Source organism: Fukomys damarensis, unplaced genomic scaffold (assembly GCF_012274545.1).
Source record: "Fukomys damarensis isolate Sample0158 unplaced genomic scaffold, DMR_v1.0_HiC HiC_scaffold_17, whole genome shotgun sequence".
NCBI classification, from domain to species: Eukaryota; Metazoa; Chordata; class Mammalia; order Rodentia; family Bathyergidae; genus Fukomys; species Fukomys damarensis.
The window spans coordinates 42171722-42197703 of record NW_022900929.1 but is presented as its reverse complement, the minus strand read 5'-3'; the positions used below and the strand labels follow the sequence as shown (position 1 = coordinate 42197703).

The 25982-nt window shown below is 42.6% G+C and overlaps 1 protein-coding gene across 1 annotated transcript in view; it reads right to left on the bottom strand.

Annotated features, from left to right (window-relative positions):
• The window catches only part of Ryr3 (ryanodine receptor 3), a 376321-nt gene that overhangs the window by 177834 nt on the left and 172505 nt on the right, over window positions 1–25982 (bottom strand). Inside the window, exons 25-35 of the mRNA XM_033765294.1 lie at window positions 24572–24675; window positions 23324–23407; window positions 21490–21649; window positions 20006–20153; window positions 18742–18947; window positions 18011–18185; window positions 10971–11179; window positions 9237–9436; window positions 8342–8378; window positions 6432–6595; window positions 3498–3663 (exon numbers count right to left, since the gene is read on the bottom strand). Coding sequence (XP_033621185.1) covers window positions 3498–3663; window positions 6432–6595; window positions 8342–8378; window positions 9237–9436; window positions 10971–11179; window positions 18011–18185; window positions 18742–18947; window positions 20006–20153; window positions 21490–21649; window positions 23324–23407; window positions 24572–24675 — 1653 coding nt within the window. The remainder of the gene's footprint in view (window positions 1–3497; window positions 3664–6431; window positions 6596–8341; window positions 8379–9236; window positions 9437–10970; window positions 11180–18010; window positions 18186–18741; window positions 18948–20005; window positions 20154–21489; window positions 21650–23323; window positions 23408–24571; window positions 24676–25982) is intronic.

Genomic DNA, 25982 nt, shown 5'->3' with positions numbered 1-25982 from the left:
GCACAGTGAGCATGAGGTGTTGTCTACTCTTGAGACTGCACCTGCCAGACTAGGAGTGTCCATTTTTGTGGGAGGCTGCTTGCATCGCAGCTCCCTGAGTGAAGAAGAAGTCGCCATGTTGCAAGCCCTGATTGGCCGTGATTGGCCGCCATGTTGTGGAATTATCAATAGCAGCCATTTTGTAGAGTTGAGTTTCGCTTTCCAGAAAAACACATATTTCTTGTAAATCACGTGTGCTCTGTGGAGTCATGATTATGGCCTTGTATGGTAATCTTTGGTATTGTTATTACTTTCACAATATTACATGATATAAATATGAGAGTGTCCTTGCAATAAACAGCTTTGGTGCAGCCCTCACCACTGCTCACAGAGTCTGTTTCTTCTCTGACCACAACCTCTCGGGGTTGGGGCCTGCTGGCAGGACCCCGACGTCGTAGCTCGCGACAATTTTAATGGAAGGAGCAGCCAGCCTGGAGTCAGAGTTGCCACCATACGTCATGCACTCTTTTCCTTTCATAGTTAAGGTTCCTTGTATCACCAGTTGATCTATTTTGTCCTTGTGGTAATAGATATTATGTTTCTAATCATGTGTGAAGGTCGGGGCCCAGGAACTGGACAGACTGGAAAGCTACACTGTCCCGTAAATCTGAATCTCACTGCTATTTCAGCCCTCAGAGCTGTGGGGCTGGCGTGGCAATCACTGAGGAGTATTTCTTAAATGTACATTTGAGTTCTCATTTCTCCACTGATTGCATTAAGTGGGGCAGAAAAAGGTTTTCAAATTGCATAGCACTATTTAATGGGGAGGTCTGGAAACACTGTTTGAGAGAATCCTCTCATTATTTTGGTGACTGTTCCTTTATGAATTGAAAGCCAGTGTGTAAATATGGCTGGCCTGCTCTTCTTGAGATAATTGAAAAGTGAAAATGGCTATGGCTGCAGAATAAAAATGATCTGACTGCCAGGAACCAGACACAGGGAAGGGGCCGCCTGGGTGTGGGTTTCCCGATCGTCTGGATGGAGCCCTGATACACTGCTATTCCCCATAGCATTGGTTTGGGCAGGCAGCAGCACTGGGGCCACTGGGCAGAGTAAGCAGCATTTATGTGCATACAATAAAGAAGGCCATTCCAGGGAGGAGAGGTGTTGACATCCAGCTCAGAGAGGACAACTGTCCAGCCTGTCACCCAGGAGCCACTACGAAAGATGGGACGGAGGTGTCATGATGTCCTCCTCTTGGTTGTTACATCTCAACATCCTGGGTTGTTTCCTGAGGCAGGAAAGTTTTTGTTGTTTGCAAATACCATCTTTTTGTTGCTGTTTTTAATTCATTAATACTGTGGGCCTCCAAAGTCCAACTAGCTTTAAAAGTCATTAGATGCTCTGAGTTTTCTGCAGCTCAGGGAGGACCCTTTAGTTCAACTCATTTCAAAAGTTAATGGGAAAAAGCTAATGGATTCTGCAGGGCAGCAGAAATGTATATAAAGCACTTTCTCAGGGGACTTGGAGCTGGGAGAGGTAGGGTAGAATCGTAGGAAAATACTACAATACCTGCTGCCTCAAAGCCTGCCTTTATAAATGCATCTTTCTGGAAATGGCTGATTGGGCCCCAGCTGCTGGCCCCGGCTTGCCAAGTGTTGATGATTCACTGTTTCCCACAGGGGGACAAGGCACAGAGAAAGTCGTGCATTGTAGGAGATGCAATTGAGACAAGGTAGCTGCCTCCATGCCAGCAGGCTGCTCCTGGCCCCCAGCGAGAGTTTGGTCCATCCCTTCTCAGTCAATGAGCCTTTCCGATTTGGGAAGCTGCTCTATTCCTCACCTGACCCCATCTCTCCAACCATCGACCAGACAGCCAGAAGTGGAGAAGCTAGTGAGCCTAGAGGCTGTAACCTAGGGTTGACTGAGGAAACACGGCTGTTATGTATTATATAATAGCTGTGGTGACCCTGGAGGAGTGCTAACTTCACTTTCTTGATACTGCATGCTACTCTCCTGCGCAGAAGCCTTCAATAGCCCCCCTATCTTCTGTCTATAGTTTCTTACCATTCCCAATGAATTTCTCACCACCAATTATAAAAGTCCAAGCTATTCTGTCCACTGACCCTCAGACACACTCTATACCTTTCTACCTTCATGATGCTTCTTGTGCCATTTGTTCAATCTAGACCACTCCTCTCTCTGCTTCACAATCAATATGTCTCCTTAGTGAGCACTCTCCTGGATGCTCCTGATGGGTGAAATCTTTTCTTTCCCCCTGTGTGACATTCACTTGCTGTCTTCACTAATATATGTGACATTTTGCTCTGCCCTTGGAATGGTGAGAATGTTTAACATATAAATTTAATTCCTCAACCTAGCATTTCCCATGGTAGGTTCTGCAGACCTCTAGGCCGCAGAATATGTACAACTTCTTAAAAGTTAACGAACATCCTTTCTTTGATGAAATGACTTTAGAAATGTTTGGTTAAACAGGTTTCTTTTGGAGGTGTTTCTCAAAGTTTATATTGCACTAACATTCACAGCAAAACTTCAAGAGAAGCATGTACCATGTAGCATTTTCTCAAGCTTATCTGGCCATCAAGAATGAGGAAATCAGGATTTTGTTGTTAAGGAGAGGTAAACCTAAATTTGTATACCTGAAGGGTTACCTGAGTGTTTTTGTGAAGTTTATAGGCCATGAAATAGAGAAACACACTATGTATATAAATACATTCTCAAAGGCTCAGATAAGGCAGTGCTTCCCAACCTTTTCGGCACCAGAGACTTGTTTGGTGAAAGACAATTTTTCCATGAAAAGGGATGGTAGTAGTGTTTTGGGACCGATTCAAATGCATTATGTTTACTGCGCACTTTATTTTCATTAGTACTACATTGTACACTTTACTTCTACTATTATTAGATTAGAATCTCATAAGGAGTACACACCTAGATCCCTCACATGTACAGTTCATAGTAGGATCACACTCCTATGGGAATCTAATGCTGCTGCCGATCTGACATCAGGTGGAGCTCAGCAGTGAGGTGAGCAATGGGGAGCAGCTTGTGAGTACAGATGAAGCTTTACTCTCCCATTGCTCATCTCCTGCTGTTCAGTGTGGTTCCTAATAGGCCGTGGACTGGTACCCCTGAAGGTATCCAAAGGAAATATGAATGACTTTTTTCAAAGGGAATATACAGCAAATTAATAGTTTCTTTAGGTTTCAATTTCTTAAAGTGAGAAGTATTTCTATTCACCTCTTAAATGTTGTTTCTTGTATAGTACAGGTAGCATAAAGATGTCAGAGAAAAAATAAGTTTTTAGAGCTCATCATCAAAGAAAAGCCTTTTCTGGTCAACATAACTGATTAACCAATAAAATCACATTTTTATTCATTGGTTGTTCTACGTCCTAGACACATTGTGGTGGAGATGTGGAATACAGAAAAGAACAAGGAACACAGCCATAAGTAGCAGGCCTGGGACACCACTGTCTCTGCCCCAGCAGCTGTCCCTACCTGGTAGCAGGTGCCAAGTTCTTTCCCATTGGCTGAGAAGGACAACATGCCCATTGCCAGATCCACAAGGCAGCCGATCTCCAGGTCTACATTGCTTCGACTTGATCTTTGAGAACTGGCCACAATGTCTCCACCCCATACCATGTAGCAGTTGCTGCGTTTCACACTAGGGGCCAGAAGGGGAGAAAGGTGGAGAAGGCACAAAATCTGGACCTGGTGGTTTGATTTCAAGATGCGAGAGTGAAATGTCCCAGAAATTCCCACAGGAACCTTTCAGACCAGCCTCAATTATTTTTTTCTTAAATAAATTCATTTGATTTTAACTTAATTCACTCGGGCATAAGCTATGCTGTTTAGGGCTGTGGTCATAAAGTAGGCTTCCTCCTTCCAAAGAAAATGTTCAGATAACTGTTTTCTGACTCATCTTTGTGAAACAGATAATGAGAAAAGTAGTGATGGGAAAGGTACAGAGAGAGTGATGGTTTACCTTGGGCAAACTTATATAGGGATTAGGCATAAGATACAAAAACAAAAATCTGGGTTCAGAATCCCAGTCTGGTATTAAGGGTAAAAAGCTACACAACATTTGAAAAATGGCCTATATTTCTTAGGATGGCAAGCCTGAGACTGGACAATTTTGTCTCTCATGCCCTCCTACTGCCAAGATCTGTCTTACCTTGACTTTTGCAGTTCTCTGCAAGTCAGATTCCTTCATTCCTGGCTAAGCAACAACTCAGATAGCCTTTTCTCCATCTATCTACCAACTCCCAGAATGCAGAACTCCATTACAGGCCTTTATACTTAAAAGTCAATAACCAAAAAAGCCTTTCAGTCTCCAATGTCTGATTCCTTAATTGTTGGATCTCATACCCTGGGTGAGTTTTAGAGAAGAGGGCAAGAGACAGCTGATTCTGTCTCCTAACCTCATCATGGGATAGAGTATCAGAGAGACCCTGGCCCTTGAAGTAACATCGTATGACTTCTCTCAGATTAAAGGAGAGAGATGTGATCTTGGATGGGTTTCTGTTGAGGTCCTTATCTATGGGGAGAGTTTGCAGGTCCATGTGGTGGGTAGATCCTAGACCACTGTGCACTCTCCAAGTTCTCTACCTCTCTAGCCTGGGGTCTCAGTTTGTCTAGATCAGGATTTCCTAACGTTTCATCCAGCTCTAGGAGTCTGTCACTTTCCGGAGGGGTAGAAATTCCTTTTGCAAACATATATTTTATACATGTATCCTCTCCTCTGGGGCCCTGGTAGGGAGGCTTTCTCAGCATGAATGCACTCAGGCAGAGACCAGTGCAAATTGCCTCTTCAAAGAGTTACAGCCATCATTAGGTTTCCATAAAGGCAAATGGCAACCATGTTATTACAGCTTTTTAGTGTTTAAATTACTAAATACATCGATGACTGACACATAGATCAATTAATAATACATTGAGGCTGTAGGGATGTGGAGTGGCAGGCTTTGGGTATATTTTTAAAGGCCCAAATGAAAAATTCCCTGAAATATCAGAAAATCGATCCTGTGTTTATTGCTTATTATGTAGTTGGACAAAGAACTAAGAATTACTGCGCACCTACCAGGCGCTGGGTCTGGTTATTTAGACAATAAATGTGGTCAGTGGGGCTCAGAAAGAGCAAGTATCTGTCTTGTGTGGCACAGCCAGCAAACAGGAGCAAGAAACTGAAAGGAGATGGATAGTTCTGCCTTCTTTTCTCCTGGCTCAGAAACAAAACCTGAATTGGCCAATTGTTTTCATATACTTTCTGACTTACACTGTGTTTTGCTTAAAATACCCATTTTGGCTCTCATAACATGAGGAACTATCAGTAATAGGAATTACAGTAACAGTACTTATTAAGTATTTGAAGTGAGGCACTGTCTTAAGTATTTTTGCATGAATTAATTGTTTACCCCTCACAACAGTCTATGGGATCAGCAATATTCTCATTTTCTAGATGAGGCAAGAAAGATCCAGGGAGATTAAGTGACTGATCCGAGGTCACACTTTGAGCCCCAGCACCTAGGTTTAAACCTAGTAATGACATCAGTTTGCCTTCAGAGCCTGTGCTCTTAACCACTTACCAACATAGGCCCTTCCGACAGTGATTGTGACTCACTTCTGGCCAGGAGCCTTTGGTCAAGTAGCACTATTTAAAGAACAAGGCTGCAAAATATTCCTAGCTTTATGGGGAGGAAAAGCCAGCTTGAGAAGGCAACTCTTTACATTCTCACATGTGGCTGTACAGGGAAAGATGCTCTCATATCTCACATAAGTGGGAGACATGCAGACTGTGGTACACAGTCGCCTCGGCCACATCTGGCCAAGGATCCTTTCTCTTGGGCCACATCTGGCCAATCAGTAACAACGGATCTCTGGCAGGATCCAGATGTGCAAAAGCATGTCTTCTCTAAAGAGCCCTAATTTCTCTTTAGTGACTATTATTCATGAGTTTGCTACATTACTCCTATATTCTTTATGCTTTTAGTGACTAGAGACTCTTGGGATGAGGCGATCTGAGTGTATCAGTGGCTGTCTGATGTGGTACATGTTTTTATTTCTTCCGAACTGACTTTTCTCAAAAACCCAGGGGTTTTTCTCTGTTTCATTCTGCTATTGAAGAAATTGAGGCTATCCCAAAATTCATGGAGAAAACTCTGAACGAAATCCCAGCTGTAGTTGTCTATCTCCATCTTCCATCTCTGGGCCACGACATATATGTGATGAAATTCACTATCACAGTATGACATCACCCAGCCCTTGGCCCAGTGTACTCAAGGATTATAAGACCAAATTTCAGCTTTTCCTTTTAAGTGAGGCTGAGAGGCTTTCTTCTATTGGTGTGGGGAGGACAGAAAAAGACTAGGAAGGGTAAGCAGGAGAGAGTAAGGAGCCCAATGGCTGATCCTGTCTCCTGGGACCCCCTCTTACCTTTCATGGACTCGACCTCTCTCATCCCCGAGGGTGACAGTCACTGTGCAGTTTTTGTTCAGGTCAAACTTTTCACTGTACAAGTGATAGTCTGGAGTCACCCATCCAACCCAGACGCAGGAGGGGTCCTGCCCGGGGAAGATGCGGATGGCGTAGTAGCATTGCTGTGGAGACACCACAGATCAAAGATGAGAGGGAGTGGCCCTCAGTCAGGGGAGGGGCTTGAGAGGCAGAGATAATGCAGCAGCCTCTTGGCCCTCTTTTAAGAAGAAGCACATGCTATTGAAGAGGCGTACTATACTCTTAGCCCAGAGGAAGGGTGAAATAGAGATTCTGGTTTTCTAATTTTCCTCTTGCTTTGCTTTAGCACCTAGCACAGCAAACAATCTTGTTGGCAGAAAGATGCTTGAGATGAGATTAGGAGATGCTGCTGATGCAATTTATGACAACGTCCTGGAACAGTCGGCACAGGGCTCTAACCACTTCCAGGCATCAGGCAGACCTAGGCTGGAAGGAGGGCAAGCACAGTTCCTATTCTCAGAGGGACAAGAGCCAAGGGTCACTACACACTTCTACAGAGAGGGCCAAGAAGTGTTACTGATGAACAAACAGGCTTCAAGCTGAGCTTGGTGACACCTGACTGTAATCCCAGAAGCCTGAGAGGCTAAGGTAGGAGGATCACAAGTTCAAGCCCATCAGTGACTTAGACCCCGTCTCAAAGTTCAGCAATAAAAAAGGGCTGGGGATGTAGCTCAGTGCAAAGGCTCTCGGTTTAATCCCCAGTACTATTAAAAAAAAAAGAGGCTATAAAAGAAAAACTCCATGATGTAGGTAGATCTGTCTTGCACAGGCCATGGGCAGTGTTGAGAAGGACAGGAGTTCTTGGTGAGCAGGGCCATGTGATCTGTGAGGTGCATTGCTATGTTACAGGACTGAGGGATATGACTATATCATCATTTTTTTAATAACACTGAGCAGATTTATTCTTAATGAAGTAAATCCTACTTATGGTCTCTCAAATATTCTTGGTTGGGCATAAAAATGGTCAGCCAGACAAAATATAGGCTTGAGTTTTGGCATTGTCAGTTATTTCTCTTGTGAACTTGGACAAGTCATTTGTCCTTAGTCTGCATACTATGGTGCACAGTATCACCTATTTCACAGATTAAATGAACTTTAAGTGAATTAAATGGAGATAATGGGAAGGTGGTGCAGGGTGCCCCCATAGAGTCCACGCATAGAGAGTGATTTACTGCACAAGAATCTCATTCCTAATGATGCTTCACCCATGCACTCAGGATGGCAAGTTAACTTTACAGAAGGGGCCCCATGCGTTTCCTCCACACACTTGCTTTTTTCCCTTTTCCCCCAAGTGATAAACAAGAATGAAAGTGAGGAAGAAATTCGGGAGTATTGCTTTCCAACTACTGTCTAGGTGTGGGAAAGGACCACAAGTAGCTTCCATCTTCTGGAAGACCTTCCTGCCCCTTCTCGTTTGAGTGCTTTCAACATTACTTCTAGTATTGCACAGGGACATGAGGGAGAAAACTCATGGAAGTTCACACAAAACAGCAAACAAAAGGATTGAATGGAGACCCCTTGAACTGTTGCTGTCAAGAGGAAGTCAGCGCTGGGTCCCTAGCAGCGAGTGTGTACCAAGGGCACAAAGTTAGGCCTGGGTAGAGCTTCTGCTCTGCACTGGATAAATATATTTCTTCTTTACATTTGAGAAATGCCATAGATATACTCGGAAGCATCAAGATGGATATTTAAAAAATCCAGTAATTGGCAATTAGAGAGGACCTCTAGGCAGAATTTTGTTGTAAGGGGCATATTCTAGGCACAACAAATGACCAAATGATTAAAACCATAACCATAATCATAATCATAATAAGAGCACATTTACTTACTGTTGTTGTAGGAGAAAGTATTTCTTGCATCTGTTTCCTGGAAGGAAGATAATCCATGTTTTAGTTACTTGGTTGTCTAGAGAATCCCACACTTGTGATAGCCAACTGATCTACCTTTAATGCCCAAGGCAAATTTAGGCAACTAGCTGTTTTATGTACCCAGGTGATTGCAACTGGCCTTGGGATTTTCTAGGTAGGGCTGTGGCCGCCAACTTTATCCCTTAGCACACAGATGGTAATAAGTTAGAGCTGGGGATGGAGATGGGGAGGTTGTAATAACATCGTAGAGATGTCTATCTCCACATGATTTATTCTAGTCTCTCAAAAGCTGCTCTTGTTTAAAGCTTGGTAGATAGTGAAATACTACAAGAGATCCAAACAAGACAGCTCCAGATGGCAGACATATATCAATGGTTAAAAACAGGCATCAAAGGAAAGAAAATAAGGAATATATTCTTTATCAGGGAGGAAGAAATTACATTACTCAAGAGTTATAGAGCTGCAGGGCTGGACAATGCCCATAGGTATAGAAAGGAGGCAGTTTTTGCCTCCAAAATTTTATAATTTCACATCCCTTTCACTTAAAAAAAAACCCCACAAAACAAAAAACAGAAGAGCAGCAAGAAGGCTCGTGCCCAGAAAGCTCTAGAGGAGGAGAAACTTCTGAATGTGACTCTGTTTAGCTTTATTGGCCCCTTAGTTGTACAGAATATGAATGCACACACCCTCATATGCACCTGTGTGCTCACAAGACACACATTTCTTTACCTGACTGAAACATAGAGAACCTCACACACTGAGTTCTTCTTGTGCTAAGGAGGAGTAAAACGTGAGTAGAATCCAACACTAGAGGAAACACAGTGAGCACCCCCGAAAGGGGAGGCCTTATCCTCACCTTTTCTGGAAAGCATCACTGTCCAGACAGGGACTATGGCTGAAGGAGGCGTAGCACTCAACAGGCATGCTCAGACGGCAGTAGATCATGTTGGCATTGCTATTCTGTGTGCCAAATGTCTTGTGGGTCACCTTGAGGCATGGAGGGCTGTCCATGGTGCCGTCAATCCTCACAACCTGCAAACACCATGCGTCCTTACCCTGACATATCAGAAGGCCTGCTGGTGATCTTGCCCCTCCTCCTCTCGTTGACATAAATAACATACAGCAAGGCATTCTGTAAACTACAAACATTGTCCCTGATGACAACCAAACCATGATTCTCGTCATCACTTACGGCCTGTCTAATAAAAAAGAATACATCTGGCTAGGAAAATTAAAGATTTTTAGAACACGCCCACTGGCTTCTCTGCAAGGCCAAAGGTGGAAAATAAACGCCAGAGAGGGAGTGCCTGGGCCATGTGGGGTGGTGTCCATAAAAGTTTGCCTTGTAGGTCAGGGGCAAGTGGTTAAAAAGAAAATTTCCTGATGATTTATCTTGTCACTGGGCATGAGAACACCTAAGGGAAAGGGAAGGCCCAAAGCTCAGGAAGAGAATCTGGGCACCTTGCCCTACCCAGCCCAATTCCTATCTCTGCCACCATCATCATAGCCTGGGAGCTAGGACACAGCCTGCCTTAAATCCTGATGGCAATTCAGAGTTCTGGGAACTGCAGCAGGGTGGGGTGGGGAGGAAAGATCAAAGTGGGAACTCTGAAGTGTATATATGGTGGGGCAGGAGAAGTAAACTGAGACAACAGAGATAACTTGTCTTTTTTTAATAATCTGAACCCCCCCCGCCCCGCTCTCTAGTGAACAGTTCTCACTCTGGGCTTCCCAGTGTGCTTACATAATGGTGCACAATTTCTATATTTTTCTGAGTCTGGGGCATCTAGATTCTCTCATTTTGTCAGAGAGATTCATGACCTCCCAAACCTTAAGAGCCACCATTCTAAAAAGTCAGACTTGGGCACAATCAGAGAAATAACAGTCTCTACTAATTAAGACTGTGAGGGGAAGTGGAGGATTAAGAGCTGAATTCAGGCTAGAGGGAGAATTAAGGGAACTGAGACTGGGTTAAAGCAAGACATGGCGTTGAGTACAAGGAACACTGCGAGAGGTTGTTCTATTTGGCTTTCCATCAGCATTTTTCTCCTTATACTCACCAAAACCCAATGGTAGGCACATGCAAAACAGAAGTAAGCACATGTAGAATCAGACCCCAAATTACGCTCCTTACAATTCTTGGCTCCCCTCAGCTCCCCCTAAAACATGGAAGTACCATAATCAACTATGGCCCCTCAGTTTAAATCTTGGAAATGGAACCACAGAAATTAAATATGGCCTAAAAGATACCATGTTATGAGCGTGTAAGAGCATGTATGTTGAGGACTTATAACTTTCAGAACAGGTATTGGACTTTTCAAAGAAAACAATGCTTAAGATATCTAGATACTGTGATTACTATGGCAATCAGTGTAGGGAAGTCTATAGAAAATCCAGGTGCTCAAAGGCTTGGGACTCAATCTGCAAGGTGTCCTAAGATGACACTGAGCTGCCCTAGTTACAGTGTCTGCAACCGTGGTTTTTGAGGACCAGGGATAGGTGAACAGCTGTCTGCTGACAGCAGAATCATGGGGAGCTTAGTGCCATGGCCCCCTGCCCTGCCAGGGCCTCCCACGATGATTAATGTTACCTCTATGTGTGGATGATCCTTTGGCACATTGACAAATGTTGGGAGGCGCTTGCTGAACCACATTGCCACATCTCGGTTCATGTTGACAGCAAAAGGCTCAAAGCCCTCTTGGAGGCCACACATGGTATAAAATTTGAAGGTACTGGCATCCGTCCCAAGATTCATACGGCCAATCTGAGACAGTCCCAGAGAGCAGATGGGCACGAATCCTGCAGAATAAAGATAGTCCTGCTTCAGCCTACAAGTACCAGCCTAAATGGCCTTCAGGGACATGGGTCCCAATAGGAAAGATGGGACATGAGTTTTTGTCTTTTTCCTGGCATATCAAATCAGCAAAAGGGACTTATCCAAAGACTACCGTGCCCTTGGTAGATGAGAAAGAAAAATGAGTTTTGTTCAAACTGATTTGGGAAAAACAATCATCTTTCTCAGATTGTTCTTAATATGCAAATAAATATCAACTGGAAAAGTTAAATCAGTAAGAGGAAAACTGTTATTCTTTGTCTATGCCTTATTTAAAAACTGATCTTTGGCCCTCTGAAATTTTATATAGTACCAAAACCAAAACAATAGACTTAAAGCATGCCTTAGCAGATTTTGCAACAAAAACTGTAACTATGGGAGGTAATGGATATGTTAATTTTTTACAGTAGTAACATTTTTATGTCTCATATTATATCATATACCATAAATATACATAGTAAAATTTTAGAAAATGAATGAATTGGAGCAAATTGTTTTAGTTTTCCAGACTTCAACATCCTTCCCAATGAAATGAGAGTTTCAATGGTCCTTCACAGAGTTTGGAATGTTAGCACTATGATTCTGCTGGTTTATCTATGCCCATCCTCCTGGCCCACTGTGCTCACCTAAGCAGAAAAGCAAAAGTTGCCATCAAGAGCTGCAGAATACTCCTGTCTTCCTTCCTAAAGCTACTATCCTTTCTCCCAGCTCACTTCTGTATCCTGATCCGCCTTAAAATTGCCATTCAGAACAGACCAAAGCAGTTGAAACTGTTTGGCATTTTTGCCTGTGAGTTATTTATAAATCATAATTGCGGACCAACAAATCAGCAAAGCAGGGAAAGCACTAATTATCTTGGATTTGGGAGGAGGTAGGAGGCACGCACTGGAGGACAGCTGGAGCTGCACAAAGGACCAGCTCTTAGGCCACCGATGAAACTGCAAGTTGGATGCCACAAAGGAAGCTGGCACCACTCCAGGCCAGGAGTGCTCCTCTCAGGGGAAATTTAATAGTTACTGGGAGGAACATTTTCGTTCAACAGTGAGAGCTTTCCTTCATGGACACCAAGGCCAAGACATGTTCTTCCTAGTGGGAGTGACCCTGCACCATTACCTAAGCCATGAGGTTTCTATATGTAAGTAACAAAGCATGCAGAGTAAATCTCTCCCAAGCTACTTCATTAGTTTCATTAGAAACTGTGGGCTTACTTAGGACATAGGTATGTTTAATACCATTTCTAAATAAGAGAGACCTTTAAGGAAATCCTACCAGAATGACAGTCACTTCTGTACAAAGAGTTTCCTTAGAGGGACAACTGGACTAGACCACTAGCCCTGTCCCTCCAGAGAGTGGACCAAATGGTCCACTGGACAGGCACCATTCACAATGCATCCTAAACACTGTGATGCCTCTGGCATCTTTGCGCTAGGGCCTGTGATAGGTAGATTAGGCCTCCACCTTTCCAGAGGCAGAGATTTTTTTAATAAAGAAGTAACCCCTGGATATCTGACTATGGTATAAAAAAAGGATTGAATGTTTGCAAAATTTCTTGGGTTCTCATTGAGACAGAACACTCTGTTATGTGCTGTATGGCAAGAGGTGAAAGAAGAAAACTCTTTCAATCACAAGAAAGTTAGAGAAATGGAGACAAGGAAGGGAATAAAAAAGCTGTTTTGGCTTGTGTCTAGATGTCCCCCAAAGCCTCATGTGGTCATAGGTGGGGCTTTTCAGAGGTTTCAGGGCATTTCTAGAGTTTGTGATGCCGGGATTAAGTGTGTGATGCCAGGATTGAGGATGTGTGATTACTAAATTAGCCCACTGGTTACTCTTGCATAGTTCTGTGTGTAGATATTGGGAAGGCCCTCCCTGGGTGTGAGTGCTACCAGCCCTAAGGGTGGATATAAGGCACAGAAAGAAGGCCACTGGAGCTACTTGTCGCTGGTTGTTGTTTCACTGCTTTGCTGCCTTCTGCCCACCATGAACTTTTTCTCTTCTGTAATGCCCCTCTGCTATGCCAACCTGTCTTGGAGCCAGAAAACCATGAACTGAAGCTTCTACAAACTGTGAGCCGATTAAATCTTTCTTCCATTAACTTTGCGTATCAGTTATTTTGCTTCAGCAATGAGAAAAGTAATAAGAAAAAAAGAGTAATTTTCCCTCTGTAAACTATCCCTACTTCTGAGACAGTATTTTGGTTATTCTGCTAAGGAACACAGTAAGCATAGAAGTTATATCTTGGAGCCACAGTCACAAAGCAGTCCAATCTTGACACGAACAGAGAACAGAACGTCTTAAGAAAATGTCTCTCCTCTTTTCTTCTCTATGAACCCAAAGAATAAGATAAGAGAACAGCAGGTATAAATGCCTGAGTGGGAACAAGAACAAGCCTTGGGACACCTGAATAACTTCCTAGTGCAAACCCATTGACCATGCAAAAGGAAAAAAACAACATTTGTATCAAGCTTTTTTCTAAGGAACTTGGGCTCCTCGTCATTACCACATGTTGGTAGAAGGAACAACATGTTACTGGTGATAAAACTGAAGATTTGTGGAGTTAACAGACTTGATTATGGTCATGAGAAGGGCAAGTGACAGAAAAGGATGACATCCCATACCCTGTGAATCACAGGTCAGCTGTCAGTCAGGGTGCAAGAGAGAAAGATTAATGTGAGAGGGGACTAATGCCCCAGATTGAACAGCAGCCTTGTCTCAGGACTCATTACAGAGTGAAGTGCTATTCCTGTGGGGATGAAGCCATCTCTGTAGGGGAGAGCTGATCACAGTGGGAAACAGCAGGGATGCAAGAGTGTTGGTAACCTCCTGGGGGCTACGTGGGCATAGCAGGGCAGCGCTATGAAGCAACAGAAGAGACGCTAAATCTAAGGGTTGAGCCAGAAAAGAGAAATACTACCTGAAAGGTAAAGAAAAGATAAATTTCCATAAGGCACCAACACATTCTCCTGGGAAAGGTTTGATCACTGGATACATTTAAACATTTTTTTCACCTGGCCAAGAGGCTTCAGCTAATAATCTCTCCATTTCTCAAGGTTTTCACATTTCAGGTTAACTTCACAACTGCACATGATAGATTGTGGGGGGAAGGAGGGACCATGATAGAATAAACTACAAATACATGTGATTATGCTGACATTGAAGGGAGTTGAGAAGAAAATATGCAAGTGGAATTATCTTGAACCAAAACTTGTATAATGTTCTCCCCCTTTGAATAGGAATAGCCTCATAAAGTCATAGGTGTTTTTTCAGATGTGGTTGAATCTACAGTGTGTGATTGATTCATGGTGCAAGGGTCCTAAGATTAAGGGCGTGAGTGCTATCTTCCCTAAGCAGTATGGATAAGATAAAAGGGGCAGAAAGAGGCTATTAAGGTCCCTTGTTCTTTTTGCTATGGTTTGGCCATCACAAACTGTTTCTCCTTGTAAGTCTCATCTACCATGTCACCCTGCCTTGGAGCCAGCTGATTATGGACTGAAAACTCTACAAATGGTAAGGCAAATAAACCTTTTCCCCTTTAACTTTGGGTGTCAGATACTTTGTCTGAGGAATGAGAAAAAATTATCTAAGACAGTGCATTTTCTTTAAGGCTGATAAAAAAGCCTTCATCTTGGAGGGTCCTAAGCTTCCAGACACCTTCAGGTGACAATACTGAGAGCTGTGATGGTCCATGCCAGGGACCAAGGCAACGAATAATGATTAGAAAAATTTTAATGAGGCATATGTAAGGATACTACTCAGGATGCAGAAGAGGGTGGAGATGAGAAGTTGTAAAGCAACGAGAGAGCAAAACAGCCATAATCTGTAATGTCTGTTCCTCATCCTTCCCCAAAAGGGCTGGGGTAATGGCCTGAATAAGGCTGACAAGCTGGTGACCAGAAGAGTACATGTATATAGGACATCATGCCTTATGGGGGGATTTAAAATGCATAAAATGCTTATTTTCAATAGATGGCATTCCTAACAACTCAAGGCAAGAACTGTTCCCTCTTTCCCTGTTCTGCAGAGAACAGAGATACTATATGGTTATTCCAGGCCTCTGGGTTATTGCTATCAAAAGACTGCTGCATCACTTTCCTTTCAGTTGTCCCTCCACCAGATCCCGAGTTATCAAAGAACCAAAAGAGCCTTCTACCTATCTTGTCTCTGTGCTATTAAAGTGTGATACAATACTACAGTATAACGTGTGAACATATTATAATACAATTCTCTTCTAGAATAGCTTCCTAATAATAGACTCTGTCACTATGAAGGTCAAATAATGTCTCTGTACACAAAAGAACTACAAGGCATCTCTTCTGTTACATCATAGATGATCTTCGAAAGCAGAGCTACCCAGAATCATCTCTCTCCATTATATCCTTTCTGTGCTCACATCCTACAACAGTCCCCCATCTCCTGGAGGGTGAAATCCAAGGGTTTTTATCCCAGAGTAGGCAACAGTTTCTTGAATAAGGCGCCTGAGACTTGATATTTGAAATTATAGTCTGTTCCAGAGTGATGGTGAATTTTTTAGAGCTTTCAATGATAACAAGCAGCTGGCTGGGACACGTGTGCCGTAAATTGGCCACCACTGGCCTATATCTGATCTACTGTTCCAGCTCTATCACGCATTCATTTCAAACCCAGATCTTCCATCCTGGTGCTGTACCCCTCTCTCCTGAAGTTTCCTGAGGCCACGCCATTGGTCTCATTTCCCGGGAACACACTTCTCAGAGGCAGACATTCTGCATTCTTAATTGAATATTCAATTAAAATCTGTCCTTATATTAATTCTGCCTCAGTCACTTGTCGTTTATAACTCTGTCTTTCCTTATAAGTCACCTTTTCTTGTTTTCATCTCACTTATTCTGAACCTACAACCCCTAACACTTGAAGGCTCTTAACACTGCTCCTACCTGCATTAGCACATGCTTTAGACCACTGCTCCCCGGACTTGAAGGTGCACACAAATCATGAGGGTCTCTCTTCAGGATGCAGATTCTGGCTCTAGTCTGCTCTCAGGCCAATATTCTGCACTTCTAACAGAGGGCCACACTTTGAAAATCAAGGCCTTGGACTTTACAAAGTTCTCACACACTCTGCACTCTGCCTATGAGATTCTTATTTCCTCTTGACAGTGACACCAAAGACTAATAGATTTATAATCTCATCTAGTCCACACAGCAGTAAAGCCAGAAAAGGGTCTTTGGACTCTTTCCACACCAGGGCTACTTTCCTCGGGGAGGAGTTGGATCTTTTAGTTCTTCATTATCCTTGGGCCTTAAGAGACAATGCCATACATGGTGGGTATTTGGGAAACATCTGCTAGTTGCCCACGCTGCTCCAATGTCCATATGTGGTGCTCCCTCTCCTCTGCCTCTGACCAGCACACAAGCTTCTCTCTTCTCCAGCAAACTCTCCCCATCTGTCTCTCCTTACAGGGGATTTTATTTAAAATTTTGATTTAAAAATCTCTTCCAAAGGCATAAAAACTTGAGTCCACCTGGTTTTAGTGATTCTTTCCAGGAAAGTATGAGTTGCAACTTTTCTATTTCCCCACATATTTGGTGCTTAGGAAAACCACTAAAACTCTTAGAAGGTACAGTTAGATATGCACCCTGCAGATAACAGGTGGGTGTAAAAAGTGCACAAGTCATTTATAAAACTAAAAACACTGTGAATAAATGATATTTCGGTCATGTATACATGGTTCCAAGTATGTATGCAGTTACATATTTTTAGCATTTTAGGCAGGGACTGCTTCTTTCTGTAAGATCTCAGGGATTTAGAGTGGCAAGGAGCTCTAATCATTTACAGAGAGGGAAATGGGGGGAAAGTGGTTAAAGTCAACTAAGATGTCACAGGTGGGCAAGGGAAGAGGCATGGCGAGAGTCCAGGATCCCTGCTGGGGGGAGCAGCTCCTCGTGTAGCAAGCAGAGGGTGTGCATGTGAGACACGTGAAGTCACCGTCACTGAACTTCGTATCTTAGAAGAACTTGGAATTTATCGCATCTAATCCTCCACTCTGGTATAGATAGAGAGAGGAAGTCCCAGGTGGGCAAGCAGAGGTACTGAAAGCTACACAGTTTGACAGGAACAAGTCTGCTGACTTGTTGTCCAGTGCCCTGTGCCCCACATGGCAATAATCTTGTGTACTTTTTGTGTACTATGTAGGAAGGAAATAATAATCTCTAGATGCTTTTTCATGCAGATGGAAACACTCCTCTGATTGCAGTTGATGCATGGCCATTTATAAGTGCAGCTCTGTTTGGTCTCATCACATTGTTTAAATTTCAAAATAAAATATATTTCATCCAAGGGAACAGCTAAGTCTAACTTTAATATTTCAGTCATTCTCAACAAAACATCACGTCCAAGTATGCACACACTGCAGACTGACAACTTAAACTGGAATAAAAGGATAATTCTTTAATTTACTGACTTTCTCTGCTGCCAAGGACATTAGTCCCTATACAGTTTGCATTTCCTTTGTAATACGGGAAAACCTGGGAAGCCTGAAAATGACAAGGTGCAGGTCAAGGAGCTAGAGGAGAACTTCTGGGTTAACTCTGGCAGTTGCGAATACAAGTTGCATTAATTTTCCTGCTGTGGGCACTAGCTATCACTATGATTTGTCCTGATTCATCAAAAATGATAGTGTAAGGACTAGTCTTAGGCATTTGAGTTCCAAATTTGCAAAGGACAGTGTACCCTGAGTGTGGGAATACAAAAGCATACTCAGCTTTCCCTGGGGTTTTCCTCAAACCCATGGAGAGGGAACACAGGCAGGATGGTAGATTTACCATTCTCAATCTCATAATCAGCGAAGGCAAGTTCAGAGCCTTTGTTGGTGATCAGCAGCTCCCCATTCAGTGTGAAGATCATCGAGGCATCATCCAGGTTAATCATACATCCAACCACATCTCCTGGCTGCCACGTTCTTCCAAAATACCCACTCCCTTGATGCCAACGCTGGCCCTACAAAACAAGATTCTGGGGCTTAGATAACTGGAGGTTCTGAAGGCCCAGAAGCTGGAGAAATGAATACAGCAGTAATATCAACTGGCGGTGGTACATGCTTTCTACAAGGACTCATCTGCTTTTTATGGTTAACTTACAGGGAAGAAGTCTGTCCTACAGGTGAATGACACCAAGAGACACAGGCTGATCATGATGGCCTGAATCTCCTGATCTCAGTCAGCTATCGCAATCAACCAGATTCTCTCTAAGACAAATGGGTAAGATTCACAAAATACTGGCTGTGTAGAGATCACTGAGCTGCCTCTGGAATAGAATCAATGGAGATGGGTGGAGGAATGCACATAAAGGTATTTACAGAAAGGATTTGGGTCTATAATCCTCTCCTCCACCAGAGCAAAGAAACAATCTTTGATTGTTCTCTCAGTGTCTATTGTCCAGTGGTGGTGGCCACTCACTTTGAAGCTTGAGGCCCAGACATTGGTGCTTCCAGCCTCTGGGAAATGTTCGGAGAGGGAACACTTGGAATGATGATGAGGGGATGCTACAGACTCACCCTGCTGCCTTCAAACACAAAGGCTTGGTCATCACCCCCCAGCTCAATGTCCGGCCGGCAGCCTGGCCTGGCCCAGCCGACCCGCATGTCTCCTCCGGTCACCGCTTCAAATTCAAAATACCACTTTCCAGATCTCACTGCATAAGACCGTTCGACCCGGAAAAATCGAATCTTGTCTATACTGACTTTCTCAACAGCTGGATCAGCTATTGTGAGAAGGAAGGCGAGTTGAAGGTGTGGAGGGAAAGAAAGAACACAGACTTTTAATAATTAGGTAGCATTCTCCAAGAGAACTTGATGATAACAACAAAGATGGCCACAGATCTCCCACCATCTAACGTAGCTTTCTGCTTATACCATATCCTCCTCCTCCTCCTCCTCCTCCACCACCACCATTCATCATCACAATAATGGAATCTGCCAATGAATGAGCAATAACCTTTCAGTAGATCTTTCAGGGCTCTTATGTCACAACAATGTATGGGATCAGGATGGAGAGGCTCAGAAAGTTCAAATCACTTATTCAAAGTCACAGAGCTAGTACACTGAGGATAAAGGATCTAAACCCAGTTCTCACTCCAAAGCCTTCCCATGAACTACTTACACCACTCCTGGGACCTACGATACTTCTTGAGGTAAGGGACAGCAATGACATGTTTATCAATTGTAAATTGGTGATTTTTTCCAAATCCCACAAAGTACAGTATATGATTTTATTTATAAAATTCAGCATATTGCTTATTATTGCCCACATCCATTTAAATGGTCCTCAATTATAGCTCATACTCCTCACAGACCTTTGAAAATACACACAGGCAAAGTATCACTAAGTATTTATGTTGATATTCAGTGGGCACTGGTAATCAACATTATGGAAAAAGGGTTAATAAGATGGTGATTTTCATCAGTGTTAGAATTTTAATTTGGGGCTGTGATTACCTGATCCAAAAGTAAGCTGATGTTTACATGCAAGAAGCATAAAATAAATAAAGGTGACTCGGTTTTATAACCGGTTATCCTGAAACACTTAGCTTCTCTAGAAGACAATGCGGGGTTGGGTCTCAGACACACTCACCACAGGAACATGTGTAAATGGACAATGCTTTATATCAAGGTGGTCCCTTCCCCTTTAAAAAATATAAACATTTAAAAAGGTACCATCTCTAAAAGTACAAGTTAGACCTATTTAAAATTAGCATTTCACCACAATAGTGTCTGTCCAGTAAACTGGGACCAGAGTGAGTGAACCCTCCTAGCTCATTACCAAGTTCTTGATCTGATGACTCAATGTTATACCCATAGCCAACAAATGTCCGGATGGCTTCACGCAGGCTGTCCCTGTTTGACTTCTTGGTACGCTCATCCAGCAATACATATGGAACCAGACGGGGGTTTCTCTTGTTCTTTAAATCCTACGTAAAGCCAGAGGAGAAAGGTGCCAACTAAACACATTTTAACTTCACGAATAGCTCGTTTTACTCACCTGTTTCTGGCTGGCTCTTGCTAGTCTGTCTATTCACTCTTCTCTAGGTGCCTTGATATTTAGTAATATACATATTTGCTGTTTCTCTTTAGGATGGAATGAGTATAAATGGAAAAATTTTACTAATGCTCAAAGCTGGAAGTAAAAAAAAATGCATTTTAATAATGCCAGCCTGCAAATAAAAAGATGTGCATGAAGCTGGTTAGAAACTTCCATTCTGGAAGATGGGATCTCATAACTATTTCCCTATGGAAACTCATGCCACCACTCAAACTATGAGAGCCTCCTCCACACAAAAGCCTCTTAAGAAGCCTCCATAGAGAAACATCAGACAAGGTAGCAGAGACAGAATGGGTCTGCTTCACTGTAAAAGGCACACATCTGAAGTAGAGTCCTTCTAAGTTCCTTTACGTGACTAAGAGCCAGCAAGAACAACTGCAGAAAAAGTCACCTGAATGCTTACATATGACATGCTGTTTGAATCACCCTCCATGGTTTCCACAGGTGCACTCTTCTTGTCTTCTCAACACGTGCAGGTTTGGAGGCTCAGATATAAATTAACTTGTGTGCACACAGCCACCCCTGAAACTTTCCTGAACTAAGATGAGGAAAGTCTTTTAAGGAAAGAGGTATATCAGAGACTTGGGGCTGAACACTGGCTCCAATCTATGCCTGATTCCTTGCCTCTGCTTGGCTGTAAGGTTGCTGTGTGTAGAAGCCAAGAGCTATGCCTAGGAATCCCTGGCTCGATAGACTGAAGGAAGGGGGAATAGACTTCTGGGCAGGGTGGTCTGTTCCTTTCCTAGGACATTTTTTCCTTCTTTTCACCCTTACTGGTAGATACTCGGGACCATCCTTGAAAAACTGCTGATATACAACATTAATTTGTGTGAACCTTCTATTGACCTTGGAGAGGGACAGGAAAGCTCAACTTTCCACAGTGTGCCATGTTGGAGAATGAACTAAGATGCAGCAGTGGATGCATATACAGAGTGCAACCAATTGTGAGTGAATCCTTAACAAAGAGGAAGGCAAACATTCATTTCCACAAAATTGGAATTATGCCTAGAGTCAATGACAATGTGACCATCACAAATTCCATTCAGCCCCTGATTCTATAAATAATAAACACACTGCAGAGTGAAGGATGGAGCGCAAGGGCAACTCTGACCTTCTAAATCAACATCCTCCAGAGCAAAATGGCATTTTTGATGGATAAGCACATCTCCCAAATGTTTCAGCATGTCTGACCCAGGGCCTCTTACCTGTTGAATGCCATAGGTCCATCCTTGTTTTATTCTATCTTTTGCCCAAACATTGTGTGCATTTTCTGCCAGCTTATCCACTAAAATTTCTTGAGGAGGTAGCAGCTTCACATCAGACAAATCCAAAGGGGCTGGCTTATAGCCATTGGTCATCATGTAGCTAGAAGTATATGCAAGAGGATATGTACATTTTAACAGATCTGTGTGACTTTCCTATTCCAGATTTTAGATCAAGATCATATGGTGAGCTCAATAAGCAACTGAGGCTATAGTCAGAAGTTCCCTTATTTGGTGGTAGATAGTTGAACTCTATTTCAAGTCCACAGAGTGTAAATTACCACTGTTCTAGCTCATGTATAGCACAGATTCTCATATACTGGGTAAGCACTTTGCCATCAGCTACATGTCCAGGCCCAGAGGCACAGATTTGAAGGAGGAGACTGTTGGATAAAACAGATGACCATTGCAAATCCATCTTTATTTCTAAGAAAAGTATATATATGCCCTATGGATGATGGGCACATTCACCAGGTATGTATAACATTACTGGATGGGCCCTCATCCTACTTCAAAAACACAAAACCAGATCAGCAAAGACCAGACCTTGAGAATTTAAAAAAAAAAGCAAGTCAGCAAAAAATGGTCACTCATTGAAAGCTAAAGCTTTACTTTTGGAATTAAAACAAAACATTGTGCAACAAAGAATTTGTGAGCTCAAAGTGACCTTAGTACTAGCTAACTGTCCAGTTCTGGAGACACAGTCTCAGATGTCTGTCACCTGACTGACGGTATGAAGATGTGAAAGATCTTAGTGTGAGCCCAGGTAGACAGAATGTATGAATGGAGAAGGCAGAGGCACACTGGGGAGTGATTCTCTGGAGTGCAGCTCATTGTAGCCATGTGAGAATGTGATTCCAGACATGCCCATAGGCTCAAGGCAACTGCTGCCCAGAATTAGCCAGAACCTAAACATCATCATTCTACTCAGGAATCTGAGCAGCATGAAATGCAGGCTGTCTTGCAGGCATAAGATATTGTCCTGCATCTGCCTACCCAGAATGCCCACTCTTTGGTGGAGTCAGCACACACTAGCCATCTCTCAAATGTGCTTTCCTTTGCATCAGGAGTTGTATGTAAGAGTGGAGCTTGGCAAATGGGAGCTTAAGAGGAAAGACAGAGAAGATGAGCATTTGATTAAAGCTAGCCCTACCTTGGCTCCACAGTAACTATGACCGTGTGTGTATATGTGTGTGCGTGCATGTGTGTGTGCATGCATGTGTGTGTGTGCAAACACACACACTCAAGGTTGGCACACATAGGAGCAAGTGAGGAAGGAGGGAGCTGGTGGAGGCCACTGTCAGAATATGGGAGAATGTGTGACTCTGAATATAGGGGCTGGGAGGGACAGAGATGTAGGGGGCCAAATGAAATCTTGGCAGAGACATCTATTTCCACAAAGGATTTATAGGGATGGTCCAATGCCAGAGGAGTGAATTGTTGCTGTGTCCATGAACCATTTTCATGCTCCTCTGCTAATTGCAAACCAAACACAACCAAGTACAACACATGTATCTGAGGTCTCCACACTGTCTAGCTCAAAACTAACAATGGTAGTTAGGTCTAGACGCAGCAGAAAGAAGAGAGATCTTGGAATATTTCCCTCTCAGGGCTCTGTTCGAGGGCCTCATAGCTGTGTATGTAAATGGGAGATCTCCTTAGCTGGTGCCTGCAGGTATCTAGGCCATCACCTGGCTTTGAATACGGGCTTCCCACCCTCTCAGCTTAGACATTCAAGCTGAAGCATGAAGCCTTGGGCTATTACAAATGCACCTACTTTTTGGGAAGTTTGATCTTCTTGAGCTCCTCCTCAGCAGCTGGGTTTATGTGAGCAATGTGACAGCCCAGGGCCAGAACAGTTCTGCAACATAACCGAGCAAGAGGACTAGTGTCAATTGTAAGATGGAGGACAAGAGCCCTAACCTGCAGCTGAATGGATAAAAGCGGGAAATAGCCACCCAGACCAGGGTTTGGCAACCATTTTTTAAAGGACCAGATGGTACACATTTTGGACCTTGTAAACCTATGTCAAACTATTCAACTCTGCCATTAGAGAGCAAAAACACCATATTATCTTTGGCTACACACAATATGCCCATCAACCAATGAGCTTGGCTTTGTTACAATACAATTTATTTATAGAAACAAGTAGCTGGTCTGGCTGTCCCACAGGCCATAAATTACGAACTTGTGATTAGCTGATAACAAGCACAAGAACACAAAAGAGAAGTTTGTTAATTGTCCCTCCTGGGAACATTTTCCAGTTTATAGATTCACTTTGATGTATATCTGGCCTCTAATTTCATCAAATAGACAGGATCCTAATACCCAATCCACAGGTGAGCAAATATTTGTTGTGCTTTTGTCCATCTAGTGCCTTAAGTGGGGCCTGACACCATGAGGTACAACGCTCCTTCCTCAAGAAGCATCAGTGTAACTGAAGACATCACCTGGGTGAGCCTATGAAATAGCACCTTTCACACACTGTTATATCAACAAATGCTACAGTGCCCTGCACCGACAGAGAATAGGGAAATACAAAGAAGAGAGGACAGGTAACAAACACAGGAGTTTAAAATGAGAGATCTCAACTCAGGATAGAAAAGTATGAGTCTTACATGGGTGGGGTCATTTTAAAACATTGTTTTACAATGAATTTTAGTGAATCAGACTATGCTTTCCATTGGTTTTTAGAAATGGCTTATCTTTTTTGTTTCTTGATTAAATGTGAATTTTAAGAGGCCCTTGAATCTTTTGATTCTTTTTTTTTTTTTCTGACTCCCACACCTTTTTCCTGTTCTTAGAAAATAGCAGATGGGCTCTATAGAAATATGTACACTAAATAATTATGGTGGATTGGTTATTCACCATGCTAAAATCCTCTTGTGACATGAATAATCACCATCCCCTCTAATTTATCAGCATGTGTCATGTTTTCAGGCAAGAGCAACGTATCTTTGCAGTTTAGTTATAATGCATTAAATCATCCACTCACTGTTTAGTCCAACTTCAGTTAAACACTCACTTTAAGGTTTCAGTTGACATCTGCAGGTTATAATTCTTCTCAGTTTCAGGGAGCTTTGAAAACTCCACAAGGCAAGGGTGTTGTCTCTTATTGTCATCTCGTATCTAGATGACAATATAAGAAAGAATATAATTTAAATTTTGACAGCTGGCATTGTGCTGGAAAACAGAAATGAACACACATTGAAACATGGTCCTGGCAACACATATGAGGTGAGACAAAGATAGCATCTTGCTGATAAGTGAGCAGATGATCTTCTCACAGTCCCCTGCAGATTTATTTCTAGACTCCTGTCTGCACTTAGAAGTTACTTTCTCAGAGAAGCAATTTTACTCACGGCATCCATGCTTCTGCTTGTTCAAAGTTCAAGTCACTATAATGTTCCTTAAGAGTGGCATCTTTCAGAACTACAGAGGGACTACAGAAGCCTGACCAGTGTACAACAGAAATGTAAAACTGGCCACAGATGCAAACTGCAATTGTAATTTCAAATTTTCTAGTTAGCCACATTAGAAAAGCAAAAAGAAATAGATGATGTTAATATTAAAAATGTATTTTATTTAACCAAATATTATCATTTCAGTCATCAATATAAGAAATTTTAGGAGATAGTCTGTATTGTTTTCAAATGATATGTTCAAAGCCCAGTGTGTATTTTATAGTAACAGCAAATCTCAATCCAGACTAACAACCTTTCAAGACTTAGTAGCCACATGGAGCTCGTGGTTATTACACTGAGCAGTATGTATCCAAATATCAAGTCATTCACTCATTCAACAAGTATTTATTAAGTGAAAGAAGTCAATGACAGGTGCTGAGCTAAACATTAGGAGTTTAACGGTGACCACAGACAATATCAGGCTCATGGTAAAAGTCTTATATGGCAAAAAGCAGAATGAGATATTTATAGGAATGCATGTAAAATTGCAGTTCTCTAAAAGAGCTTTCTGTGTTATTACACAGGCATGGAGCAGAGAGATGGGCATAAAGAAGGAGAATTTTTTTATAGTAGCTATGTTCATACCTAAATGTTAGAGGGCAGAGACGTTTTCAGTAACTAAGCAGGGTTTATATCATTTGAGAGTATCAGGGTCACAGGAAGATTCAGAACTCACCTGTCCTTCTGCCTTCAGATATGACCTTACACTTATCATAGAACAAAGTCAATTTACATTTCATTTAAAAATACTTTCTAGTGAAAGAAATTCCCTAACCTACTCTGAGTGTCCATTAATCTTAGTGGTACATTTGAAAGCTGTGGACTCCTAACTGCAGATAAATAACAGGCTGTTACTGACTAGAGTAAAAGGTAGGAAGGTGGCGGGAAAGGGCTCAAGAAGCTCCCATACTCGTTCAATTGTCTGAAGAGCCCCTCACAGAGACAATCCAACCCCCACCTCCTGGGCTAGCC